General features: G+C 36.8%; 2 protein-coding genes across 3 annotated transcripts; both read right to left on the reverse strand.

Annotated features, from left to right (window-relative positions):
- Positions 1 to 164: 164 nt before the first annotated feature.
- mal2 (mal, T cell differentiation protein 2) lies at positions 165 to 5,514 on the reverse strand. The gene is made up of 4 exons (XM_055041793.1): positions 5,212 to 5,514; positions 3,469 to 3,639; positions 1,680 to 1,880; positions 165 to 1,171 (listed from the first exon to the last, which is right to left on the reverse strand). Exons 1-4 carry the CDS (start codon positions 5,326 to 5,328, stop codon positions 1,100 to 1,102), a joined length of 561 nt encoding a protein of 186 aa, XP_054897768.1. The 5' UTR covers positions 5,329 to 5,514; the 3' UTR covers positions 165 to 1,099.
- Positions 5,515 to 6,207: 693 nt separating this feature from the next.
- On the reverse strand, positions 6,208 to 21,371 carry colec10 (collectin sub-family member 10 (C-type lectin)). 2 transcript variants are annotated; one of them, XM_055041790.1, is made up of 7 exons: positions 21,112 to 21,371; positions 18,594 to 18,665; positions 11,836 to 11,907; positions 9,469 to 9,522; positions 9,120 to 9,215; positions 8,537 to 8,748; positions 6,208 to 8,408 (listed from the first exon to the last, which is right to left on the reverse strand). In XM_055041790.1, exons 1-7 carry the CDS (start codon positions 21,209 to 21,211, stop codon positions 8,172 to 8,174), a joined length of 843 nt encoding a protein of 280 aa, XP_054897765.1. In that variant the 5' UTR covers positions 21,212 to 21,371; the 3' UTR covers positions 6,208 to 8,171. The 2 variants fall into 2 exon arrangements, with proteins under 2 accessions (XP_054897765.1, XP_054897766.1); XM_055041791.1 differs by lacking the exon at positions 11,836 to 11,907.
- Between the last annotated feature and the right edge of the window lie 3,432 nt (positions 21,372 to 24,803).

Below are 24,803 nucleotides of genomic sequence, written 5' to 3' on the forward strand. Positions count from 1 at the left end.
GGAATATCACTTGGTTTTGTCATTGGCAGAAAGAAAAATCAATAGTTCACTTCTAATAAGATTTTGGCATTCTGAAGGGTCGTATGAGTAGGATTCATAATCTTATTTCTGTTGGTTATTTCATGTAAACATATCTGTAGTATACCCAATAATAAACCACATGCAAGGCTTTATATATTTTATTTCTTTAGTTCCAAAATGCATTTCTGTTTTCAAAAGTAGCAGTAATCAAAACAAATGTTTAATCTAAAACTCTTATAAATTAATAGTCCAAAAAACAGTGCACAAAAAATGATTATGAATCACGTGGCATTTAGAATCAGTTAGATTGAAGCAGTTAAATAATACAAAGTTAAATATAAACACCAAATACCAATACAATGCTTTTCAGAACATAACAAAATGATCAACATGCACAGATGTTTGAAATATTTTACACTTTTTTGTGTTTCTCTTTTAAAAGGAGTACATGTTTAATTTATGATAAACTACCAGATTCACAGATTAACATAGTTTAATTTCTAATCCTGACATTTATATATGACAAAGTTTGAGTCAGTGTGTTTACTATAATACTTGGAAGAAAAACATGTATTCTCAAGTTTGTTGAGAATATCGGACAGTCCTCAAAGCAAAATCCAGTGATATCACGTGTTTTCAACTCAACAATAAATGTAGCTAAAATATGTTTTAAAGCAAAATGGGTCGTCTTTTAAATTTCATGAGTAAAAAAATGTTTTTCATGCATTGTTTTCATCTTCCAAAGTCTTAAAATGGTCAATTAAAGCGCAAAGCCCTCTCAGTTCTCTTTTTAATTTCCATTGTGTTTTGTCTGTAGGACTCTTGACTGAACTTATGTAAGACCTGTCCGCATGGGTGTCAAATATTTTTTTTTTCCAAAAAAGAAATTTCTTCATTTTTGCTTAATGTAGGGTTTTTTATCTGACAAAAGGGTCATATTAGGAAGATAATAAATTACGTGCTCCACTGAGTAAAAGTGGATGTTGATGAATTACTGAATGGTTGCATTGCTTTTGTCTGGCAGACATGCTGACATCATAATGCAGATGTAGATGCAGGTGTGTGTTCATTCTCCTGGTCACTTCCTCCACCTCTTGAATCCCATCACCATACTGCCGCCGTAGCAAAGAGTCACCACAAAGGCAAATATCTGGGACAAAGGAAAAAATACAAGTAAGCCAACAAAAACAAACTTTAAACTATATCTTATATTGTAAACATAAATAGTACAAGTAAAAAGATAGACTTTAAAATAATGAATACGTTCTCAATAAAACTGAAACTGGCATTAAGAAAATATATCATTTTGATCATCATAACTGAGTTTAAACAGAAAACCTTTAGTCTGAATTAATGGGTTTAAAATTAAAAAGGATCATGTGCCTTTTTATACAATATGCAGGCTGAGAACTGTATTTATTTTTAAATATCAACACTGTTAAAACTTTTCATTCACTGAGAAAGAATTACCCTAAAATAATTACCCTAAACTACCCTAATATTTGCATAGCTTTCTCTCAAACCTCTTAAATACTATATGCTTTATTGTCAACCAAATGTAAATCTACATCTTTACTATTTTACTGCAGCTCCTTAGATTGTGAAACTTGTAATTAAGAAGTAAATTTTATATGTGATTTATGTTAAAATGAACTGACCGTGGCTGCCACATTAATGCTGTACTTCCTATAGCTCAGCAATGTGAAAATGTTGCCCCGAGGGTAGGTTATGCACAGGACCGAGCCAGTGCTGTTTGATTGTATGTTGATGTTAGCTCCCCCATTCGCTGCTGTGGTTGCCGCCTCCAACACAAAAGCAGCAAAGTAGAACAGCAAAGCTAGAAAGTGGTAGAAGAAATCCTGAAAAAGAGAAGGAAAATTTATGTGAAATAATTGGAATAAAATGTTGAAAACTTATATTTTAGCCATGAATATCGTCAGGAATGATCTGAGTTCATTTTTATATAAACATCAGTAATATATTAATTCTAAATACAGCACCCATGTTCAAGAATAAGTAAATATTTATACCGATTGGACACTGTTGAGTCCAATGTATTCTTTCAAAAACTGAGCCTTTTGAATTAACTTGCAACTAAAAAAGAAAAGATACAACTGAGATCAAATCAGAAAAACAAAAGAAAAGTCAGACAAAGACTCCTAGAAGAGATAAAAGAGAGAGAGGGAAGAATGAGACAGGGTGTGTTTGAAGAAGGAGGGTTAATGAGAGTTTGTTTTTGACTACTGTGAGCATGGCTGGACAAGAAGGAGCCCTTTATTGCGTTTCAGTGTGAGCTCATCATCCATGTCACTCATTGTTCTGCTGAAAACAAACAACCCTACACTCCCGGCTACTTCTGGGAGCAGGGCGTGGAGCCGGAGGAAAGGCTCGCTCTGTCTGAGAGTCCAGACTTGACCCAGAGGCCGCAACAGTGACATAACGAAAGAACATCATGCTTTCTCACTCCTCAATGTATTTTATTTTTGACAGAAATAATCTATTTTTATATTGTGCATCCAGTCTGGTGACTGTATGCAATAGACTACCTGAAAAAACCTGGAAAGATGTGAAATATGCTTTCTGTGCCAGGCCTTTTGCAACTTGTTTGATGCATTTCTTTAAACTTCATAAATGTAAACAGAGTTTTTATGACTTTGCAAAATTAGATCATGGTAGTAGAATATGATTATTCAAGTTTTTATTGCGACTGACAGAAAAGGTTCCAGCAATGCGTTGACACAAACTGGTTCACTCCTCATGTTGCTGTTATGTGCAAAACTCTAAATCAAATAATAATTGAGGGGAAAGAAGGAAAAATACAAAACCTTCAAAGATCTTCGGAAAGCCTGAGGAAATATTGTTACTATAGTATAGTTTAATATCATGTTGCTTGATGAGTTGTTTAATGTCCTCTTAGTTCTGCCACTCAATCACATCTCTGCCTTAAAAGCACCAATCAACATGATTGAATGAAGTGGCTTGTGAGACTACCCGTTTCAAATCTTAGATCATCTCCAGAATGATGCTTTGTAACACTAGCTTACCATGCTTTCATAAAATCTAACAATATAAATCTCATCCTCCTCTTCAAATATCTTAATGGCCAGTTTCAATACTTATTCTACGTTTAGCTTTTGCACTACATCTGGTGGGACTAAAGTTTGGTTCTTGAATCAAAGAGAGAGCTTACCATGAGTAAAAGACTAGTATACTCATACTGTTATATTTACAATTAATGACCAAAATATTTGTGTGACATTTGAATATCTATCTAAAGGTCTCGTTTAGTTCCTGGAAGTTCTGAAATGCATGTAATATCTAACTTTCACAGATGTGGTGGTAGACGTACAAACGGCATGACTTGTGATGAAGGACAAAAAGAGAAATGACAAGCAGGAGACAAAAATAGTTTGATTTTTACTTGTTTTTTTCAAGTGTGCCACTTACCAAGAAGTTCCAGTCTGTGTTGATGCGGTCAGCCAAACCAGTGATGAGCAGAATGAGGTAAAAAGAGGAGAGGAAGAAGGCGGTGACGGACACAAACATCACCCAGCCCTGCAGCAGAGGCACGGGCACGTTGGAAGAGGCCACCAGGATCCATACCAGACCACCAAATAACTAGGAATAGAAGGAAATATAATTAGAAAATCTCTCCAAAGTGGTGATTTTGTTTAGATATGACACCCTTGCCGTTCTTTTGGATTGATTTTTGGAAAAAAAAAAGTTTCTTTACATTGTGTTTTATTTTTTATACCGAAGATTTACATCCAAGGAAAAAAGTTCAACTTTCTAAACACAGTATGCGTTATCGCAAGATAGCTGCAATAACTGTCTTGCAATATTTATTGCAAGATAACTTGCAATAATAAATAATAATTATTAATTAATAATCATTGTTAATTATTAAGAAAGTAGGTTGGACTGCCATAAGTTGATAACACTCCAAACAATTAGCATAAAAAATGAACGAATCTTCTTCAGTGAAGACCAGGTGTGTGCATACTGTAACATAAGGTCAGTTTGTAATCACTAAATTTTTGCCAGGATTTTTTAGGAGTTGGACATTTGAGTTGATATATAAATTTTTTGCCAATTTTATCTAGGTTGCGTAAAACAATGTTGATTTTTTTTTCTTTAAAAATGCAACCTTGTGCCATGCATTTTTCTATTAAGATTCCTGTATGACAATTCCTCTAAATAAATTCTGCTGCAAGCCATTGCTTTTTTGGGTCACTTAAAAAAAATAGTGTCAACTATTCTGTGGAGATCTGGATACAGTTGTGGCTGAAAACACAATGCTGAGGCTGAGTAATCCCTTCCCACAGGAAAATGGCCCTCAACATACAGTCTGGAGCAACAGTTGGGTGGTTTTAGATTAAAGTAGATTCATAAAGGCCTAGTCAAAGTCTAGGCTGATGAGTCTAGGTTTCATTTGAGAGTCTGTGGGAATACTTGGAAATTGATTTTCACATCTCACCACTCAAACTCACTGAATTTGAGTCGTAAAGATATAAAGTTTCAATCTCCTGATGTGCAAAGCTGGTAGAAGAATGTCACTCTTGTGTATCTGAAGTCAGTACGACGCCACTGCAAAATTAAATGGAATACTCTGGAGCCAACTGGATGGAGCCGCTATCAGGAAAGCTGAAAGTCAGCATTTGAATGCCAGTTATCCACTCCTAGGCCTATAAAAGCCTTCAGTAGCAAAGGTGTTCCCAGTTAATAGTAAAATTATCCGAAAGATTATTGGTTATAAATAAAGTCATTGAAGAGGTCACCTTGTAGGTCAAAGGGCATTCTGGTGCAGGGACAAACCAGAACCAATGGGTTGCCATAGAGGTCATAAATACAGCAGTAAGGCGAATCATGATTTAAAAAAATAAAAAATAAAAGTAGTCAGTGGAATAGAAATTAAATACATGCCTAAAAGCATGGACTACCGGGTCATTATAGCTGCAAGTCACATTTATCTTCATAGCAATAAGTCTCACCTGCGGCAATCACGGAGAACTGGTTTGTTTGCTTTACAACTCTGACACCAAGCGATTTCTCAGAACCGAATAAAAAGGTTTTAGATTCCGCCTAAAGTCTATTCTTAATAGTAAGCGTTACATTTCTAAAGAAATAACAACTACTCACACACTGGATAACTAGGTGTATAACCCTTTTTTTGTGCTAAATATGACTTACTATTTCCAAACAGACAAGGACTCCAGAGTAGGTCCTCAACACCTCCAGTCCCAAAGGTAATGAAATAGTTGGCGTTGGAAACGAGGTGGCGGCGGGGTTAGCGGCTGGCTCCGACATCTCTTTAACTGCCTTCTATCTGTCTCCCCTTCTTCTCTCCTCTGGCTCTCACACGGTCCACACTCAGGGAAAAAAAAGAAAACAAGCGGAAAACTCGCCGCTGAACAAAAGACGGGAAAAGAGGGAGAAATTCCTCTGGAGTCATGTATCCCCAGAACAGGTTGGACAGGTGCAGCGGCCACTCCTTGGAAAGCCACGATGCATTCAAGGAAGGCAGGGAAGTTTCTAGATCCAGAAAGCCTTCTTTTAACTTCGTGCCAGGAACTGGAAAAAAGCCTGTTAATTTATCATTATTGTTTTATGATTTTATTTGAAATAGGTTCAGATAACCTCGGAAGGATGTCAACATATTGATTTCCCACCCGGACTACTATTTCATCATTTAAATGGAATGCAGTTACTCTGTGGAAGTAATTAGATTACTTCCATTTCTTCATACCTAACGTAAATTTTACAATAGCTTTTGTGAGCAAATAATTAAGTTAATTATTTGGATAATTCTACATCCTCACCACAGGACAATACTGCTTTAACATTGTAAAGGTTTGCTGCCTTTTTCCTGCTGATCTTTTATCCAACTCCAAGTAAAGGCAGCAGTTTCCAGTAAGAACACTTGATTCTCTTCGTGAACTATTACATCCACCAGCAGATAAGGCGCAGATTTAACTTCCCCACCTCTAAATCCTGCTTGACGTTAAATTACATGAAAGCTGAGAGACAATGAGTGTGATCTGCTAAAACTTCAACATGCAGAAACAGTGTGAAGCACAGACATGTAAGTAAATAACAGTTTGAGGTCTGAGCTTTGAGAAGAGTATTGATTAGAAACAGACAACACTTTTTCATGCATTTACATTAAAGATACTTTATTTTATTTAACAAGAATGATCTTTTTTTAAATTCATTGTATGTTTTCTTTTTTTTTTAAATGGGGGGAGTACTGTTGAGAATAGCAGCTTTCTATCTAAAGTCACAGTTAATGATTATCTAGGTTATGTGAGACAGTGTTGATATAACCTCTGAAAGGACACGGCTCGTTTTTCGTGTGGAAACCTATTCAAATTAATTCAAACTCCTAGTTAGCCTGTAGAAGGAATAGAGTTGACCAAAAGTTAGAATCATTATACTGTACAAAGGTATCAGTCAGGAGTTTGGCACAAAGAACATTACAGCAGTTAAGGTAGTCATCTGTTCATTATTAAAATTGAAATTTCTCTACAACTAAGAAGCCAACGAAAATAAAAAACAAAAAAACACAATGGAAAATGATCAGGAAGGCTGTCAACAGGCTGTCAGAAACTAAAAGAGCTGCAATATGTTTGGTAAATTGGTGCTATTTGGGAACGGGGTTCCCGTTGTACAGAATTTAGTCAAATTTATGGGGCTACTTGAAGAGAAATGTCAACAAAAGCTATGCCCTCAACCTCATAGGACTAAAGAATCTTTGCAAGGTGAAGTGAGCAAATGAAGCCTTTAAAAGAAGGCTATTATTCACCTGACAAATAAAATGTTTAAGCAAGCAATCGCAGTACTAGTTTTCTGACAGAAGATTTTTTACTTGCTTACCCTGACATTTTAAAGCATTGATGAAAACATTGATCATATTTCCAGAGCTATAGAGGAGAAATACCCACAGCATCAAAGAGCCATCACCATTTTCAAATTTGTGTTTTTACTTATATTAGTACTTTCCGGCCCTCCAGAGAGTTCCTTGCTGAAAGGTTTAATCTTTGTTTCATCTCAGCCACCAAAGCACATGATTTGAAATAAAATTCGAGTAGTGCTTAGGAAAATCTTCACGTTAGCGTTGGTACGTCTTGAGCAACAAAGGTCTTTCTGTTGTTTTGAGCATTGCAATTATTTGCTCTTAAAACAATGGGTCTTTGTGTGACACAAATTTCACAGAAATTTTCCATTTCTGTGAAATAGAAAATCACAGAATACTGAGTAAAACTTTATTGACACCTTAATAAAGTCAAACAGTGGCTCTGCTTTATTTATTTGCCTACAATTATTTAGGTTCCAAAGATCTATAATGACACTTATTTAAAAGCACAGATTCCTCATGCAACTCATGTGAATCTATCATTATTAAAATGCATGAATCTGTACGTTGCAAAGTAAAACCCAGAAGGAGATAAAATCTTGCCATCAATTCTGGCAAGAATTGATGTGTGTCAGACTTGTCCAGATCTTGCTGTAAAAATCTCGGTTGAAGCAGAATGCTGCTTAGGTTTTGTAAGCCCCTGGCCATCATCAACCAACAACAGATGTTATGGGTCAGGTGTTGAAACTTGATAAACTAGTTTTGTGTTTTCTTTTTGGATAAGGTTGTTTTGACAGACTGTCTTTTTCCGCTTGCATATGTTGAACTCAGTTGTCTTGTGCTTTACTGTTAAACTTGATTTTAAAGTAGAAATAAAGACCAACCTCTGTGCTATCCCTCAGGAGCCTAAACAGGATACAGCAGCTCTTGAATGAAGCAGTGTATGAGTAAAGTTAGTTGAAAGGCAACCCATGTTTGTATTAAATGTATCCCTTATTTTTTGATGCCAGACATAATGCAAATTACAGACAATTAAAACATGATGATACCACTAAAAACTATTAACAAATATGACATTTAAGAAGAAATCATGATATGGAATGCATATTTTCCTGTATAACAATAAAGTAAATGTTTTGTTGAGTTGCATATTTCAGATGATGTTATTAAAAGTGACTGAATTTGTCTCAGCTCTTCTTTCAATCCCGCTTAAGCAAGGGCAACTCTTTGCTGCCACTTTCTGTGTGGACAAAAACAGCAAACCAGTTATATTGGTATTCCTTAATTTTAAATGTCATTATGAAGCGGAAGCAGCCGTTCCTCCTCTCCCTCTTCTCCTGCTCCTTGGGAACTCGCAGATGAAGAACAGGGCAGTTTCACACTCCACTTTATTCCATGTCCCAGTGTTGAGCAGCTCCACGCAGCTCAAGTTGGTGGCTGGAGATAATGTGGAATATAGCTGCTCTTCCTGGCTCCACACTGCAAACTCCTGCAGAGGGGTGGCGTCTGCATAAATATAACTTCCAGTTCCATCCTTAACAAAAAAAAAAAAAAGTTGAAAAAAAATCTTCAAATTAGCAATCCACACAACATAAAATGTGCCGTCTTTAAAAGTAGCATCACTGTCGCTGATCTTTCTACCTGGAGGTCCTGAACACTTACCGTGTCTTTGCTCCGAGTTTGCACTCCCACATAAACCCTCGTCAGCCCTGCCTGACTGATGTAGTCTGCCATGAGCCGGTTGATGTTGTTAGTTTTTGGCATAGCCAGCGTGCCTCCCCTTAACTTGCAGTTCATAGAAGCCTCTCTGAACTTCTTGGGCTCCTTCACAAGCAGGTAATATCTGTCCTCTGTCTCCTTCAAGCCCAGCACAACTGAACGGGAAAGATTTTCAGAATAATTTGAGTCAATTTAGGAGTGAATCATTTATTTCAGCATAATTTATTTCATTATAAATGTACTCAAATAACAGTGAGTCTTCACACATCATATAGCAAATAATGATAAGTCCTCAGACAACAATGTGGGGAAAGTTTTCATCAAATCCACCTATTTTGTTTTAGGACACATTAAATTAGTACTCCATACAGGAGAAAACATTTGTAATTTGTCAAGATTTGATTGGACCCCATGGCAAAATTATTCCCGTAAAAACAAAAATACTTAATCGCAAGGGGAGATGGTTTAACTTTATCTTGGCATTTCTCTCAATATGTTTGGTTAAAAATTCTCACTGACAACTCACCGCTCTTCACAAACTTAACAGTGTTCCTCAGCTTCCCTAAATTCTCATCCAGCTGTCCAACCACCTTCCTGTACCTCCCACAGTCACACGTTGCACCTGATAGATAAAACAAGCATTGTCACAACTTACTGTGTTTTATCAAATAATTGTAATAACTAATCCGCTGCCTCAAGTATATAATTTATCTTTTTTGTCAGAAAGTAAAAATATAGACAAATAAGAAGGGAAGACAGTAGAGTATGAAAGTATTCTATAGAAACATTAACTGGAGTCCAGAATATTTAAAATTAAATTTGAAATATACGCAAACATGATCTAAATAAAAGGTGTCTGTTTGAATTTTTCTCACCGGTTTGTCCTTTGAGCCCAGCTGGTCCATCAAAACCTTTAGGACCTTTGTCACCTGGAGATCGAGAAAAATCACAAATGCACAGCCATTTTAAAGGAATTGTGCTTTGTGACGGTATTCACACACCCTTGAACATTTTCTTTTATGTGTGTTATAGTTCCATATTTGAAAAACATACCTGACTTTCAAAAAGTTTCTGAGAACAAATCTGAAATGTGTTGCATGAATTATTGAGTCTACACTTAGATCCTCTATTGACTATGGCTCTTTGTTCAGCCTTTATATCAACTCTGATCAGCTTCCCTGATGCTACTGAAGAAATCATGTCCACAACATAATGCTGTCAGCCAGCTACAAACATATTTTAATGTAGGAATAGTTTCCTACATTACTCAGGGTGATGGGCAGCCAGTGCACAAACAAACACACAGTAATTGCAAACATGCCCAGAGATTCAACAGCGGTCTCTTCTAAACCAAAAATTTCCTTCCATCTTTGCTTCGTGTCCCTTACATAACTTGTGACAATCATTAAAAAAAAAACTCTTCCTTTGACTTTATTTTTGTAATGTCTTGGCACTGACTTGTCAACAGAACCTTGCACCTAAGTTGTCGATTTCTGCTGATTTTCATTATTTCTAAAGACAACAGTTTACACTGGATTGTTTTTTAAGATATCAGCATCAAAAGGGCTGCAGACTTTTTATAAGAAAAACATTGACTGTGTCATCCACCATCCACGTCTCTATATGGCTGACTGTGTGTTGGTGTAGCACAAATAAAAAAAGATGATAAAATACACAGAATTTGTAAAGTAACAAAATATATATCTAAAAAAAATCCAATTGATATTTAAAAAACAAAAAACATATGCATTATGTGGTATCTCAATTTCACCAGCAGATGGCAGGGTCATACTTAAAACTTGCTCTCCCTTACAGATTTACCTTGGTCACAAACCATCTCACTGCAGCTTATGGTACAATAGTTCAAATACAATATGCAGCTCTTAAACACAAATTTCACATTAGAGGTAACTGAATCATTTTATTTCTTTTTGCTAATATCTATAATTCGCCGGTTTACTCATGTTGCAGCTTCACAGTGGAAATTAACCCAAGTGGCAGTTGTAAGGTTTGGGGAAGTGATTTGCTGTTCAAACATAACAATGGCCTATTTATGGATGAGGAACAGAAGAGTGACATGTGACACCTGCACAGCTCCATTTGGTGGAAAGATTACAGTTTGAACCTCCTGGCATAAAGACAATGAACTCATAAGATTTAAACTTTCACTTATGTTAAATTCCAGCAATGTCTACTAATGTTATATCCAAGAACATAAAGAAATAAACGGCGTCTTCATGTCGTTAGTTATAATATTGTCATGAGTTTCTCTTGCACAAACAAAACGAACAGTGAAATCTATGGTATTACAGCAAATAAAATCATTGCCTGCTGATGTACTGCTATAAGGTAACATGACTTGGGTAACAACATGAGTTAACCCTTTGCAGATGTGGAAATTCACTGCATTTAATGGCTCTGTGAGGGTGTATTAACATGCCATAAAACAGTAGCTCAGTTTTAGTTTTGAACCCTGCTGCACTTGGCATTATCCCGAGTCTATTTTGTTTTCCCCCAGGTGTTTTATGAGCTCTGGACTTCCAGTCTCATTGTTAATCCAAAGTTGTGACCTCACTCCTTCTGTGAGAAGGCTGATGCAGAGTCACTTTCCTGTAAGAGTATTAAACATGATGAACGCATGGAACGCTGCATGTACAGAGAGGCAGGGGAACTCGACTGCCTATAAAAACTGGAATAAAGACACAGTGGTTAATGCATGAGCCTGACATCATACTGCAGGAAAGACGGTTTTCTATCTTTTGATGTCACATAGCTTACCCTTACGCTTAGGTAAGCTTCATGTGGACCATTTTGTACTTTTAAATTAGTTAATGAACCATTTAAAGCTACATATTAATTCTGTTTTAGGCTTGAAACTAATTAAGCGTTCCAACATGGGGAAGAATTTTCTGCTTTCTTGTTTTTATTTTATTAGCATAGAGGAGTCATCGAAGCTCAAAGGATTTTGTCTTTGTGATATTTCTAAAATTTTAAGGACAGTTCGGATGTCACAACTTTTACAGTGAATGGCTATAAAACCTAAAAATAATTTGTCATCATGTGTTTTTTCCTTCTTTAGACTGCTTAAAGACAAACACATGCTTGAGCTTCTGATTGAAGTAAACACTAAATATGATTAATGACACTAAGCTTTGTGTCTTTACAAAAGCTTTAAACAGAAGACTAAAAGAGGGAATTGATAGACAATGGCATGAACTTGGAATTAAAATGATTAATTTAACCTTTCTCTCCAATCGGGCCCATTTTTCCTGTGGGACCTACTTCTCCTTTATGACCTGGTTCACCTGGCACACCTGAGTGAAGAAAAAGGAGCAATAAATTAGGTTAATTAGGGATTTAAGAAACTGACAAGACATAAAATGGCATTAACTAATTTTCATTTTGGTCTGTAATCCAATTGTTCTCAGTCGCTTCATCTTGAGACGCCACAAAAAAAAAAAAAACAGAAAGTAAGTTGATTAAAAAGGGTTAGAATGGCAATACAAATGTTCATTCAACTATCAATATGTTTTTATTTATTCTAAGAACTGATCCAGATTCTTTTAAACATTTATGGAACAAGTAAGCTTTGTAGTTAGTCATGCTATATACTCTGATTTCTAGAAGGAAACTTGAACAACCTTGAATAATTAATAAAACACTGTTTCAGAATTGAACTTTAGTTTTCCTCTTTTTTTGTACAATATCATGTAATTGCATTTGAACAAGTAGAATGGAGGAACAAGTATGGGATATACAACAGCATCACCCCCCAAAACCTTGGGGCACAGTCTTGTAAACCTTCTTCATATACACAAAACCCTTATGGGCCAAACAAACAGCCAGTATTTTCTTGAGGGTAATGATCTGGGCCACTGTTTTAGTCAAGATGAAAGCACTGCTGCACCTCCTTAATCTGAGGTCCATGAGATAATAAAGAGACAAACCAATCAGGTCAGCTGTACTATGTCCAACGCCTACATCCACACCTGGCATTGTGATGAAACTGCCTTCAGACTCTGCTTCCTTAAGGGAGACCAAATTGAGGAGATTCTCAATGTGGTCCTTCCACTGTGTCTGTACATCATCCCCAAAGCCAAAACTGCTTGGATCGATCGCATCTTTCCCTTTCTAAGATGCCAAAAAAAAGTCTGTCAAATGAAACATTGCAATGAAGTTTGTGGTTGAAACAGAACATTTATGTGAAAAAGCTCAAGGTGTGTGAATACTTTTTTGCAAGATACAAAAGACCTTGTTATTGTCCCTATGGCTTTGCATACAGTGAAAAGAAATTAGAATGTAAAATAGAATAAGATAAGAAAAGGAGAACCTGTGGTAGTGAGAGCGTTTGTGTGGGAATCATACAGAGCAGACAGAGGCGTTCTGCCAGCTCTTGAACTAGTGTTTCCTCAGGAAACTATTCAACTGGAAACTAATGGTGTTTCAAGCACTAAGTGATGTTCTGAAGAGGCCAGATTGTTTTTAGAAGGATTTGCAACACACACACACACACACACGCACACGCACACACCCACACACACACACACACACACACACCCACACACACACACACATACGCACGCACGCACACACACAGGCACACAGCCATATGTGCACGCGTACACACACAAACAGAAGTGTGTCTTTCTGTCTTCACAGGAATTTTGATTTGACTTCAATTGTTTTTTCTAAATTCATTCCTATAACCCAACCCTGACCCCGAACTTAGCATTTCTACGCATATTAGGATTTTGCATTGACGGCCTTTCAAATGCTAAAATGCACTTACACACATGCAAATAAAAGATGTCCTGCTAGCCTTATAAGAACTACCGTGGTGTGAAAAAGTGCTTGCCCTCTTCCTGATTTTCTATTATTCTGTATGTTTCCCACACTTGAGCTGATCAGAACATCAACTACAGTTTTTAAATGAAGGAGATGATCATAAAGGGAAACACAAATCAAAACCTACATAGCTCTGTGTGAAAAATGATTACCCCCCAAACCTCATAACTGTTTGGGGCCACTCTTACCAGCAACAAGTGGAATCAAGCATTTACGACAACTTGCGGTGGATCTTTTACAGTGCTGTGGAAGATTTCGGCCCACTAACTTTTGCAGCATAGTTGTAATTCAACCACATTGGATTGTTTTCCAGCATGAACAGACGTTTTAAGGTCACGCCACCGCATCTTAATAGAATTAAGGTAGAGCTTTGATTATGCCACTCCATAGTTTTTTATGTTTCTTCAGTCATTCAGACGTGGAGTTGCTGGTGTGTTTTGGATCATTGTCCTTCTGCAGAACCCAAGTTGGTTTCAGTCTGAGGCCAAGAAAACAGATGGTTGACATTTTCCTTCAGGATTGTCATGGTTCATTTACCACAACATGTCTTCCAGGTCCAGAAGCAGCTGAACAGAACCAGAACATCACGCTACAAACACTATATTTTACTGTTGTTATGATGTTTATTTTCTGAAATGTGTTACTTTCACGCTACATGTAATGGGACACATACGTTCCAAAGAGATCAACCGTTGACTCGTCAGTCCACAAAATGTTTTCCTAAAACTTTGGGGATCATCAAGAAGTGTTCTGGAAAAAAACGAAACGTGCCTTAATGTTCTTTTTGCTCAGCAGGATATTTTGTTTGTCTTGGAACACTGCCATGCTGGCCATTTTTGCTCAGTCTCTTTCTTATGGTGGAGGCATGAACTTTGCCCTTAACTGAGGTAAGTGATGCCTGCAGTTCTCTGGATGTTGTTGTGGGTGTTTTATAACTTCTTGGATAAGTCGTCGCTGAGCTTTTGAGATAATTTTGGTCCGCTGGCCACTCCTGAGAAGTTTCACCACCGTACCATGTTTTCGCCATTTGTGGATAACAGCTTTCCCTGTGGTTTGGTGGAGTCGTAAACCTTTGGAAGTGGCTTTGTAACCCTTTCCAGACAGATAAATCTCAATTACTTTCTTTCTCATTTGCTCTTGAATTTTTGTTTTTGGATCTCTGCATAATGTTTACCTTTTCAGGATCATTTGGTGAACTTCAGACAGTCAGCCAGTTCTCAATCCTTGTTCTCAATCAAAACATTTAAGTGATATCTTGATTGAGAACAGTGTGGCAATTATCAAGTCTGTATGTGGCTAGAGACTGTGAACTCTGGTATGATAAACCACAGTTAAATTTAGTTTAAACAGGGAGGGAAATCACTTTTTTACACAGCGCCTTGTAGGTTTTAATTCCTTGGGCGAGATTATTCCCATAATAATAAACATCTTCATTCAAAAACTACATTTTGGTTTTACTTGTGTTGTCGTTGACATATGTTTCAGTTTGTATGATGTTCCGAAACGCTTAAGTGTGAAAAACATGCACAAAAATAGAAATTCAGGAAGGCAAAAAACATTTTTTCGCTCCAGAGTATCCACTGAGAAAGCATTTCATATCTAATCAGAACCTTAACCTTGACTGATTCTGTTTACTTTTATAATCCGATGTTCACAAATATTCACGTCCCAAAAAGGTTCTTCACGTCTTGATTAAAAAGTTCCAAAACTATTCTCCATCTCCACTGTCGCACTTTCTCACAACTTAATGCTCTTGTTTTTTTTAGAAGGTTTCACAAATTTTACATCACGTTCTGCATGAATTATTTGTCAAAATGCTTTGCAGGCAGCCTCACAGAGAAAATGTTTTCAAGCAGAGAGCTCACTGTGAGAAGTGATTATGTGTTTTTGTCTTTTGTGAGAGGAAGAAACTGATTTTGGCTTCTCTTTCTCCTCATTCCCTCTGTGTCTATAACATCTGATTAATGTTGTTTTGGCAGTGTGTACGTTCGCCAGTTAAACGGTCTGTGTGAGCGTCCAGATAACAGGCCTTTGTATCACTGCAGTCACACTTTACAATGGCCAACTCCTCAAACTGGTTTAACGACTGGTTTCTCCAGCTGCTGGCGGATAAAAGAGGTGAAAGGTGCAATTCCCCAAAAGAAACGTGCAACTCGACACATTTAAACAGCATTAGGCCGCTTAAAAATATTCAAACATCAGAAATAGAAAAAATTTAATATGCTAAGTTATTAACTATTGTTTTCTCACTGGATGGGAAAATATTGCACCACGTGGGTGAATGTTTCCATTTAACTTACTGACAAATCCTACTAAATCCAGTAAGAATATAGCTAACAGCTTTTTGATGCTAATACATTCAGACAAACAAATAGTTTTTGTTACCCTCCAGAGTATTGAGAGTCATGGATTCCCTTTTAAGCTTCCAAAATTAAGCAACTGTTTCCTGTAACACTGCCTAAATTAAGACTGGGAATACATGCGTCATCTGTTGCGCTGCCGACATGGTGTACTAACAAAATCATTGTAGAGACCTGCTTTCATGGCTGTCAGTAAGTGCACAGACAGAAAAACCATAATGAAAGGTTGTGAATAATGTCCGTAAAGTTGAAAAGTTGAAAAAGGTTCTCATGTGCTTCTCATACCTTCTCGGTGTGTCCTCTGTACTCACACAAAAGCGAGAAATACTTCATTGCTTTGTGTCATGACATGGAGTGAATGAAAGTCTAAAAGTTGTGTCTTTAAGTTTGCCTTTTGTGTGACACAAAGCAGTTGAAACCAGATGGCTACATGCAAGACTGTTTTCTACTGTCTGACGTTAAGTCAGTCAGTGATGATTACTCAAATTGTTCCGTATTACTAAACACCAAAATAACGAGAGAGCCTTTTTTTTTTTAAGCAGAATTTTTAAAACAGTTTCATTAGAGCCAGAAGCACAGAGTACTTATGCAGTACTCAGTGGAATTGACTGTTCTTTTTGATTGGGTCAAACATTTGAGTCTCCTTGCTCATGCTTCCTTTTGGCCAATTAATGACAGAACTGGTGTAACTGACTCAAGTTTGTCAGAGGCTTTGAGTTTTTGTCCGTTTGAAAGAAGGGTTTGTGACCAAACTTTAATCAGTCGGATTTTATAAGATGCTTCTTAATTATTTCCACATAAGGTTCTCTCCCATTTTGCGCAGCGCACCAGTCCCTCAGGTTGCAAAACACTCACAAAACTAGATGCTGGATTTCACAGCTTGAATGGAGTTAGTTTTCCCTCACTCTCCTTCCAAGTAGAATGTGGGCTGTCTTAATCTGCAAAGATTAAGATAATTATTCCTGTGCGCATTTGAAAAAAATCTGATCCATATTTATTTATTTATTAGAGTGTTGACTTCTTCCCCTCTGAGTGGTCTTTCCTATCATGTCAATACATGGTTTGCTTTAGCGTCAATAACAGTTTTGCTTTCACCAGCTTCAGCCAGTTTCTTCACAAGGTCTTTTACTTGTGTTCACAAGTAAAAGACTTTTTTTTTTATCTGTAGTGTTTTGAACAGAAAAATGTGGCACCATAAGGGATCTGGAAGCTGTAACAAGATGAACCAGAGTTGTGAAGGTCAACAAGTCTTTTCCAGATGTCTTGGGTTGGTTCTTTTCTTTTCGCTCTGATGTTCTGCGAGAGAGCTGCTTGAGAGCTCGGTACTATTAAACTTAAATAATAATTAGAAGCCGGCACAGTCAGATGATGACGTCTTTCACAAAGTGTTTGAAGTTAGAGACTCTTAGAGCAAATAAACTTCTGACTGTCATGATGTGGTGTGAAGGAACGCAGCAGGCAGTAGGCATAGAAATAAATGGATGTTTTAATAAAAAAAATTCACCAACAAAAAAAAAAATTCAAGGGTACAAGAAAACTGGAAACACGAGGGAACAACAAGTAATGCAGGGAGGGACGCACAGGTAATGACAATCGGGGCAACGAGACGGACTGGCAAGTTGCGACTGGCATATAAGAGCTTAAATACGGGGAGGTAGTTAATGGAACAATGGCCAAGCTAGAGTGATTGCAGGTGTGAGTAATTGGCACAGGAGCTGGCTGAAGGGCGGGGAGAAGGTGGCACAGGGAAGGACTTAAGAAATAACCTAACGAGAATTACTAGCGGAAGATATATATATATAGACTAAGACATGGAAGAATAACTGAACCTCGGGTGATGAAATTAAGAAACAAACAATACTGCCAATAAAAACTGCCGGGAGGCTGAAACAATAAATAACTAGAAGGAAAAAAGAAAGAATTAAACTATCATCATTGAAGAAGGCTTGACATGGAGTCAGACAAACAAGGACAGAACTTCAGGTAACAAAAGTATGGAAACACTGAAGCACTGAAAATAAGGAAAGCAATAAGACAATTCTTATTTCACTAAATACCTCAAATAATAATATCACAAGAACCATGAAGGGTTAAACTAAAGGGAACTAAACCATGAAGCTAAATAAAATGAGAAGCAAAACCAACCCAAAAACCCAGAGTTCTGACACTGACTTTGTGGAAAGTAATGAAACAAGTCTTTAATAAACTTCCTTTTAAATTATTTAGAAAATGGAATCAATTTTGGTAATTCTAACTCGCCTAAAAATGGCTACAATAAAAGGCATCACTTGTTTTAAAGTGGGAGCAAATGTCTGGTTTTTAGTAGTTCCTGAGTATTTATATTTATGGCTTGTTACTTAGGACACAACATTAACATTTCATGTGAAAACCACCGTCAGTGCTGGAAGATTTCTCGTAAAAAACAAAGAAAAAAAAATTGATCTTTCTCTGGCAACATATAAAACAGTGCAGGAAGAAGATTCTTGTTTACTTCCCTTTTTTGTCCTTCAGTTGTCTGACCTTTGCTAAATGTTGGAAACAAACAAATGAAACACCATATATATCTTTGTAAGGTTAGATTTTCATATATTCAAACCGAAATCCAAATTTTTCAACAGGGAAGTGAGCTACTTAGGATTTAACTAAAAATAGGAACAATACTGATTTTGGCCAGGTGGTGCTGCCCATTGTGAATTTTATGGGTTTTTTTTGTTTCCATGCATGTAAAAAAAAAAAAAAGGCTAAAAACGTTTAATCATTGTACGAATGTGAATGCGTGACTAATATTTTTGTACCTGCCAATCCGGGTGGTCCATTCTTCCCAAGCTTTCCCTCTTCCCCCTGCTCTCCAGCATCACCTTGATCTCCTGGATTTCAACAAAGACAACTGAGCTGACACGAATTCATTATTTTGCCCCGGTGTTAAGCTGTTAGGAGGACGACACATTATGCAATAACACATTCACGAGACCAAGAAAACATTCAGTTAATTTATTTGGTTCAATACATTTGTGTATGAATCCCTGTGCAGGTATTGTCACAAGACTCTCAGCTCACTACACCACGTACTACTTTAATATATAGCCTCTGCCAAGATATTTTTAATAGCAGTGCTATCATTGTATTTAAATACAATAACTTTTCACAGTGAAAACCACTACTGAGATCTTTGAGAAATGCTTTTGGCCGGTCACTGATGACCAAATACTTGGAAGGAAATCAGAACAGAATCTCACATATCTGCTGATAGTGTATCATTTTCAACTGAGACCATTAAAATACCGAATTTATATGTGGTTAAGGTGGGCCATCAAACTGACGTTCTTCATGTCAAATTTACTGAACTTTGCACAACCTTTTTTTGCATTTTTCATGTTGCATTTCAGTGTATTTTATCTGGATTTTTGTGACTTAACAACACAAAGTAGGGCACAATTGTGAAATGGGAAGAAAATGAGCAATGGACTTAAAAATCTGAAAAGTGTGGGTTGCATTTTATTTACCCTCTTGATGCCTCTGAGTAAATCAAGATACTCTGTAAATGACTCTCCTGTCCATTCTTGTGCAATGAAATTTCAGGATCATTACAGCGGTTAAGCCTCAGAGGCTTCCTAGGAAACAGCTAGAGAACAGCCATCACAACAGACAGATCTGGGATAAAGTTAAAGTTTAAAACAGAGTTGGGTTGTGAAACAACATCCCAGAATTTGAAAATTTCACGGCTCAAGCCAGCATTAAAAAGGTGAGGTTCTACTTCCAACCTACCAAAACGTGGCCTAATAAGAGTATTAATCAGAAAAAAAGCAAATTCCGCAAATTGCCCTGAACACACCATCACCTCTCCTTGACATGGTGTCAGCAGCATTGTACTGTCACATTGCTTTTCCTCAGCAGTGACAGGTAAGTTGGTCAGAGATGTAAGACTGATGGAGCTAAATAGAGGGATACCTTAGAAGAAGTTGGATGATGATGCAAAAAATACACTCAGTGCTACAGTGGAATAGATTGGATCAGTGTGTTAGAACAGCCCATTCAAACTGGAAACCTGTACTGATATCTACCATGCAGTCTGCTTGAACTATTCAGTAAAAAAAAAAGAAAGAAAAAAAGAATGGGTACATTTTTTTTCACAGGTTTTCACAAAATACATAAATTAAAAAAAACAGCGTTGAGCAACCCCATAAAATCAATTTAAAATATATTTTAAATATATTTAAATAATTAAAATTTAGCTCAGGCAAATTTTAATTATTTGCTTTTTGCTGGACCCTCTGATGAGACCGTATTCAGAAAATGTGAATGTAATTCTAACTCTGTCAAACACGTGATTTTCATTTTGTATCTTCTTCTTTAAAGTTAACATTTTCACATCAACACGGTCCAAGCACTGCCAAAATTATTTTAGTATGTAGTCTGCTACCAGTAAAAGCAATAAAAAGTGAGTCTTTTTTTTCTTCTTCTAGTTTTAAATAAATAAGACATTTTTTGGGTTGTATGGAACACAGAAAAATGCACGTCCAACGCCCACTCAACTATTCAGTGGGAGACTGACCTTGTGGTCACTCGTATCTGGATGAGTCTTGTACAAATAATCAGTTCACCCGAGTGGCAGCTGTCTAAATACACACTGACTCAATGGGACTTTCTTTAGATAGAAGTCAGGGGAAGGTTGTGAAAGTGCATGTGATGATACAGTTGCCTCTTTCCTGATGCGTGTCGCCACTATCCTGCACTAGAGAGTGAGTTTGCGAAAGTGAAAAATATTAAAATTATTAGTCCAAAAGAACACGTAATGTGATAAATGGCCTTTTAACGTTTTATAGATTTTTACAGCATGGATTGAGAAAAATCTGGCTGGCTTTCACTTCAGCCAGAGCTGCAGGGTACGTTTTTCATTTGTGTAAAAAGGCATAGAAAAAAAAAATTGAAACTGGAGCACAACTTTGAATTTTATAAGCTCTGTCTGTCTGACGCAGCAGGATAGCAAGCTACTGGATGTTGTAAAATGGAAAACACACATGGGAAGGCATTCTCTTCAAGTCGATTGGTATGCAGACAGCCAGCTTGTAAACTACAGGATATTTAAAGCTTGGTGTGTTTATCATCTTCTCAGTAAACCCTAAAATGTTGCAGGGGTTTCTCTACAGGAAATATCTGTTTGTCAAGCTTAAAGTAGTTAAAAAAAAAAAAAATGTTTTAAAAGTATGAGCAAAAATTGCTTGAATCCAAGAGCTGATTTTGTTTTCTTTCCTAAAATTCGATTAAAAAAGCTTATCTAAATGATATAATGAGCAGGTTTATATCTTAACCCACCTTTAGCTCCGGGTATGAGGGAGTTGGTGCAGACCTCTGGAGAAGCAAAAATGTAGCAGAAACCAGAAAGAAACACGAAGAGTCTAAGTAGACGAGACATCTCCAAACTACTCCAGATTAGTGAAGATGATCCTGATTATTTGGTTTGTTGTAACAGCCAGAAGGCAGTATTGTGTCCTGGTTGAGAAGGTATGTTAGAAAAAAATACCTCCTACTGCAGAGAAGAAGTTTTAGTTCTTCTATAGAACAAGCAGAAGCACTAAAACTCCAGCACATCCACACTGTTGGATAGAGTCTTATCAGTGACTTGTCAAAACATCAATAACACAGAGCAGACCTCTGCATTCCTCTGTTTGTCCACCCAGCCTGTACTGTAAAAAATTCAGACAATAAAGCAGAATAGTCAATCAAAGGGCATTGCATAAACAGTTTATTCCATAAAATTATTAATACAACATAAAACTGATGGCTCGTTACAGTTCATGTAGAACGTTTGATGGTATGAATATTTATAGAGTGTTATGTGCTTCAGTTTTATTTAATTATGTATAAGGTGTCCAAACAATTACTTTCACATCTAGCCAGAAATGTGTCTTACATGTCAAATAATTGAAAAATGATAAACGTATATTTTTAATACTTTTTTAACAAGGGATTTTACAGGAAAAGTATCATCAGAAGATTTTTGTGTGCTTCTCCGGTAAAGATTTACATCAAATCGAATCTGGCAGCAAACAAAATGAAGAGACCTGTTATTAAAGCTACAGTATTTAACTTTTATAAAAAGATGGATATATTTTTTACATCTTTGTTGCAACTGTTACTTTGTCATGATATGGTGTGAAACAAATAATCTGTGAAAAAAAGAAAACAAACTCCTCTGTCTTGTGCCATTGCTCCCAGTACTAACTGCAAAGATATGTCTCTTGGTCAGAAAGAACCAATCAGAAACAGGGATGTTTTACCGATGTCAATCATCTTGTGTATGTACCGCTCACACTCTCATCCTTGCTCTCTGCTGCAAGGATGCAGCATTCGTGACTATTATCCTCTCACGAACACTCATTCCGGCTATCACGGTCGCAGATAACAATGTTTGAACTGTTTTCCGGTAAAGAGTTGTTTGCTCCATTAACAGTGTTCACACAAGTGTGATAGATGGCACTACAACTTTCCTCCTGCCTCTGATTAGTTGTAGTTGACCAGGAGCGGTGCATTTTTGCAGATCACTATGATAGCTCAGAGAGGAGGAAGAAATGGATTTTCTCATATAACATCTGTCACATAGGGGTACTGTCAGGACATGGTTATAGTTTTAAAACATATTTTAAAGACATATTTTTTAACATATTTGCCTCAGGACTCCTTCAGCCCTTAACACTGCTGGATAGACATAAAAAGGAGCCAATCAGGCAATCAGAAAAACACCCATTAGAGTCTGACTTTTCAGTTGCAGAAATGTCCGCAACATGTAATCATTTATTATTTAAAAGCTCATTGGAAAGTCAAATTAGCAATCTACTTGGAAATTGTTTGGATTTAATCCTAAAAGCCAGCGAGGGTATCTTCAAAGTAACACGATGACAATTGAAATCTGTGAAGATCTGTGTATAACCTTCACTGTCTAGTATGTTAAAAATGATAATAGACAGTTGATATCTGAAATGTTTAACACGATATAAACAATATAAAGTCAGGCAGAACTTCGTTCACACAAAAGTAGTGAATTAAAAAAATTTAACGAACACAAGGGGTTAAAATTTACTCGCAGAGCATTTTATTGTAACCACAGGATCAAGTGATAATTTACTTACTTCAGTTGTCAGCTGTTTTAGTTTTTGTTGGTCTTAATAAACTAAATGGAGGCTCAGAGGGTGTAGTCATAAACAAGCAAAGACCCAAATCCAATGAAAAAAACAAAAAACAAAACAAAACAAAAAAAACCCAGCACAAGTCCAACAGAGCTCCCCCTTCTTGGCAACTGAACAGATTCATTTAGATGAAGGGCTTGCACTTTTTTTTGCAGTGAAAATGCATGTATTGCTTTTTTTTTAGACAATATCTAATTAGAACCTCTAGGTCTAATTAGATACATGAATCTTGGTTGCAATAAAGACACTTTTAATGTGAAACTAAGTACACAGCATTTAAAAGAAAAAAAAAAACATCCCTTTGTCAACAGGAAAAGTTTAGTCTGAAAACGTGATGCACAGCTCCGCAGGCCGAAAGGTCATTACTCAAAATGAGTCTCTTTGTGAGGAAATAAGAAAATCAAAGAAACAGATGTGGTCCACCTGTGTTCTATCTCCACATCACTAGAGGACACACCAATATGAGAAAGACTCCAAGTATCCTACAAATGCATAGCAACACATGCTTCCTATTTCTCCAAGGGGAACACATATGAAGCACGTGTTTCCTCGAACACAGAAGACACAAAAAATATTAACGCTCGATTTCAGGTCGTAGGTAGAAGATGAAAAGTATTCATACAGCCTGATGCAAAAGAATGCAGCTCAACTCAGAACCTTGTCTGCTGGATGCTACGGTGTATTCATTTACGATAAACATATATATTATTCACAATGAGGTCTTAAACGCATAGATAGAACCGCGCCTAGGACAAAAAGGAAAAATACCAAGAAAGACATTGAGACAAATCAATCATAGGATTAGATGACGAAGACAGACAGGACACTTCTTCCTTGGATCTCTTAGAAAGCCCATCAGACAGAAAATTTGCTGAGGGCATTTGTTTGATCACTTCCTCACAGAACACCGAAGGACTGATAATACTGAAACGCCCTTAACTGAAAAGGAGATTTATTTTAATTGGACCACTGCTGCCCCGGAGCAACAGTATTTGTGCACAACTCAAAGCTGCAGTAAGGAGGAGGGAAGTTGTGATTTGCTGCTTCTATTAAAGGGTGGCCTGTCTTAAAGTTCTTTTCATTTGGAGAATAAAAGCACTCAGATGTATCCAGTATTAGCTGAGAAATATAACCAGATATTCCGACTTCCAGCCAAGTTATAAAGCTGCACTCCTCAAAGCAATGCGCCTGATTCACTTTGGACAGAACACAGTCATTAATCAGTGCTCATTGCTGATTGGGATGTTTGTGTCTCTTGGGTTATCTTTGAAAAGCATTTCAAACCAAACACACATGTCCTTTATTTTACAGACTTGCTATGAGTGACAGAACTTGTCAGCAGTTTCTTTTGGCCTCTGCCACCATTTACTCCAAGCCATGAACTTGTGTTGTTTTCATGCTGAAGAATGTGTTGATGTTAGTTTTGCATAAAAGCTTTTTTTATGGCTCCGGAGTTTTTTCTTTTGAAAACAAGAGACAAACGTGGAAGCCTGTTTTTTTTTTCTCAACTTGCTTTTTGTTCAAATAAGCAATCACAAATATAGTGCATAAAATAAACTTTATATATAGCCACTTGTACAGTGGTTCATATAGGGATTTATTTGTCCACAGTTCATGAGTGTAAAATATAGAAAACTCTTTCTTCCAACATAAAAATCACAATACACACAACTGAACTTTTAAATAAATGTTTCAGTTGTGGACCATTTTTCATCTGAAGTTTTGCTGTAATTTTTTCCACATAGCACAATTCCCACAATTCCCTATGTTTTCAGTGAGAGACTCTTGTTGAAATGGCAGAGTGATACAAAGTACCTCATA

Source organism: Poeciliopsis prolifica, unplaced genomic scaffold (genome assembly GCF_027474105.1).
Source record: "Poeciliopsis prolifica strain line A6 unplaced genomic scaffold, Auburn_PproV2 SCAFFOLD017, whole genome shotgun sequence".
Lineage (NCBI taxonomy): Eukaryota > Metazoa > Chordata > Actinopteri > Cyprinodontiformes > Poeciliidae > Poeciliopsis > Poeciliopsis prolifica.

Excerpts from the sequence above, each read along its gene's own strand:
- colec10 (XM_055041790.1), bottom strand. The coding sequence starts at position 21,211 with ATGTCTCGTCTACTTAGACTCTTCGTGTTTCTTTCTGGTTTCTGCTAC. Across the intron at positions 11,908-18,593 it reads TGGACCACCCGGATTGGCAG|GTGTGCCAGGTGAACCAGGT; the intron begins GTACAAAAATAT and ends TTCTTCACTCAG. Across the intron at positions 8,749-9,119 it reads TGTTAAGTTTGTGAAGAGCG|TTGTGCTGGGCTTGAAGGAG; the intron begins GTGAGTTGTCAG and ends TTTCCCGTTCAG.
- mal2 (XM_055041793.1), bottom strand. The coding sequence starts at position 5,328 with ATGTCGGAGCCAGCCGCTAACCCCGCCGCCACCTCGTTTCCAACGCCA. Across the intron at positions 3,640-5,211 it reads TCCTTGTCTGTTTGGAAATA|TTATTTGGTGGTCTGGTATG; the intron begins GTAAGTCATATT and ends TTCTATTCCTAG. Across the intron at positions 1,172-1,679 it reads GCATTAATGTGGCAGCCACG|ATATTTGCCTTTGTGGTGAC; the intron begins GTCAGTTCATTT and ends CCTTTGTCCCAG.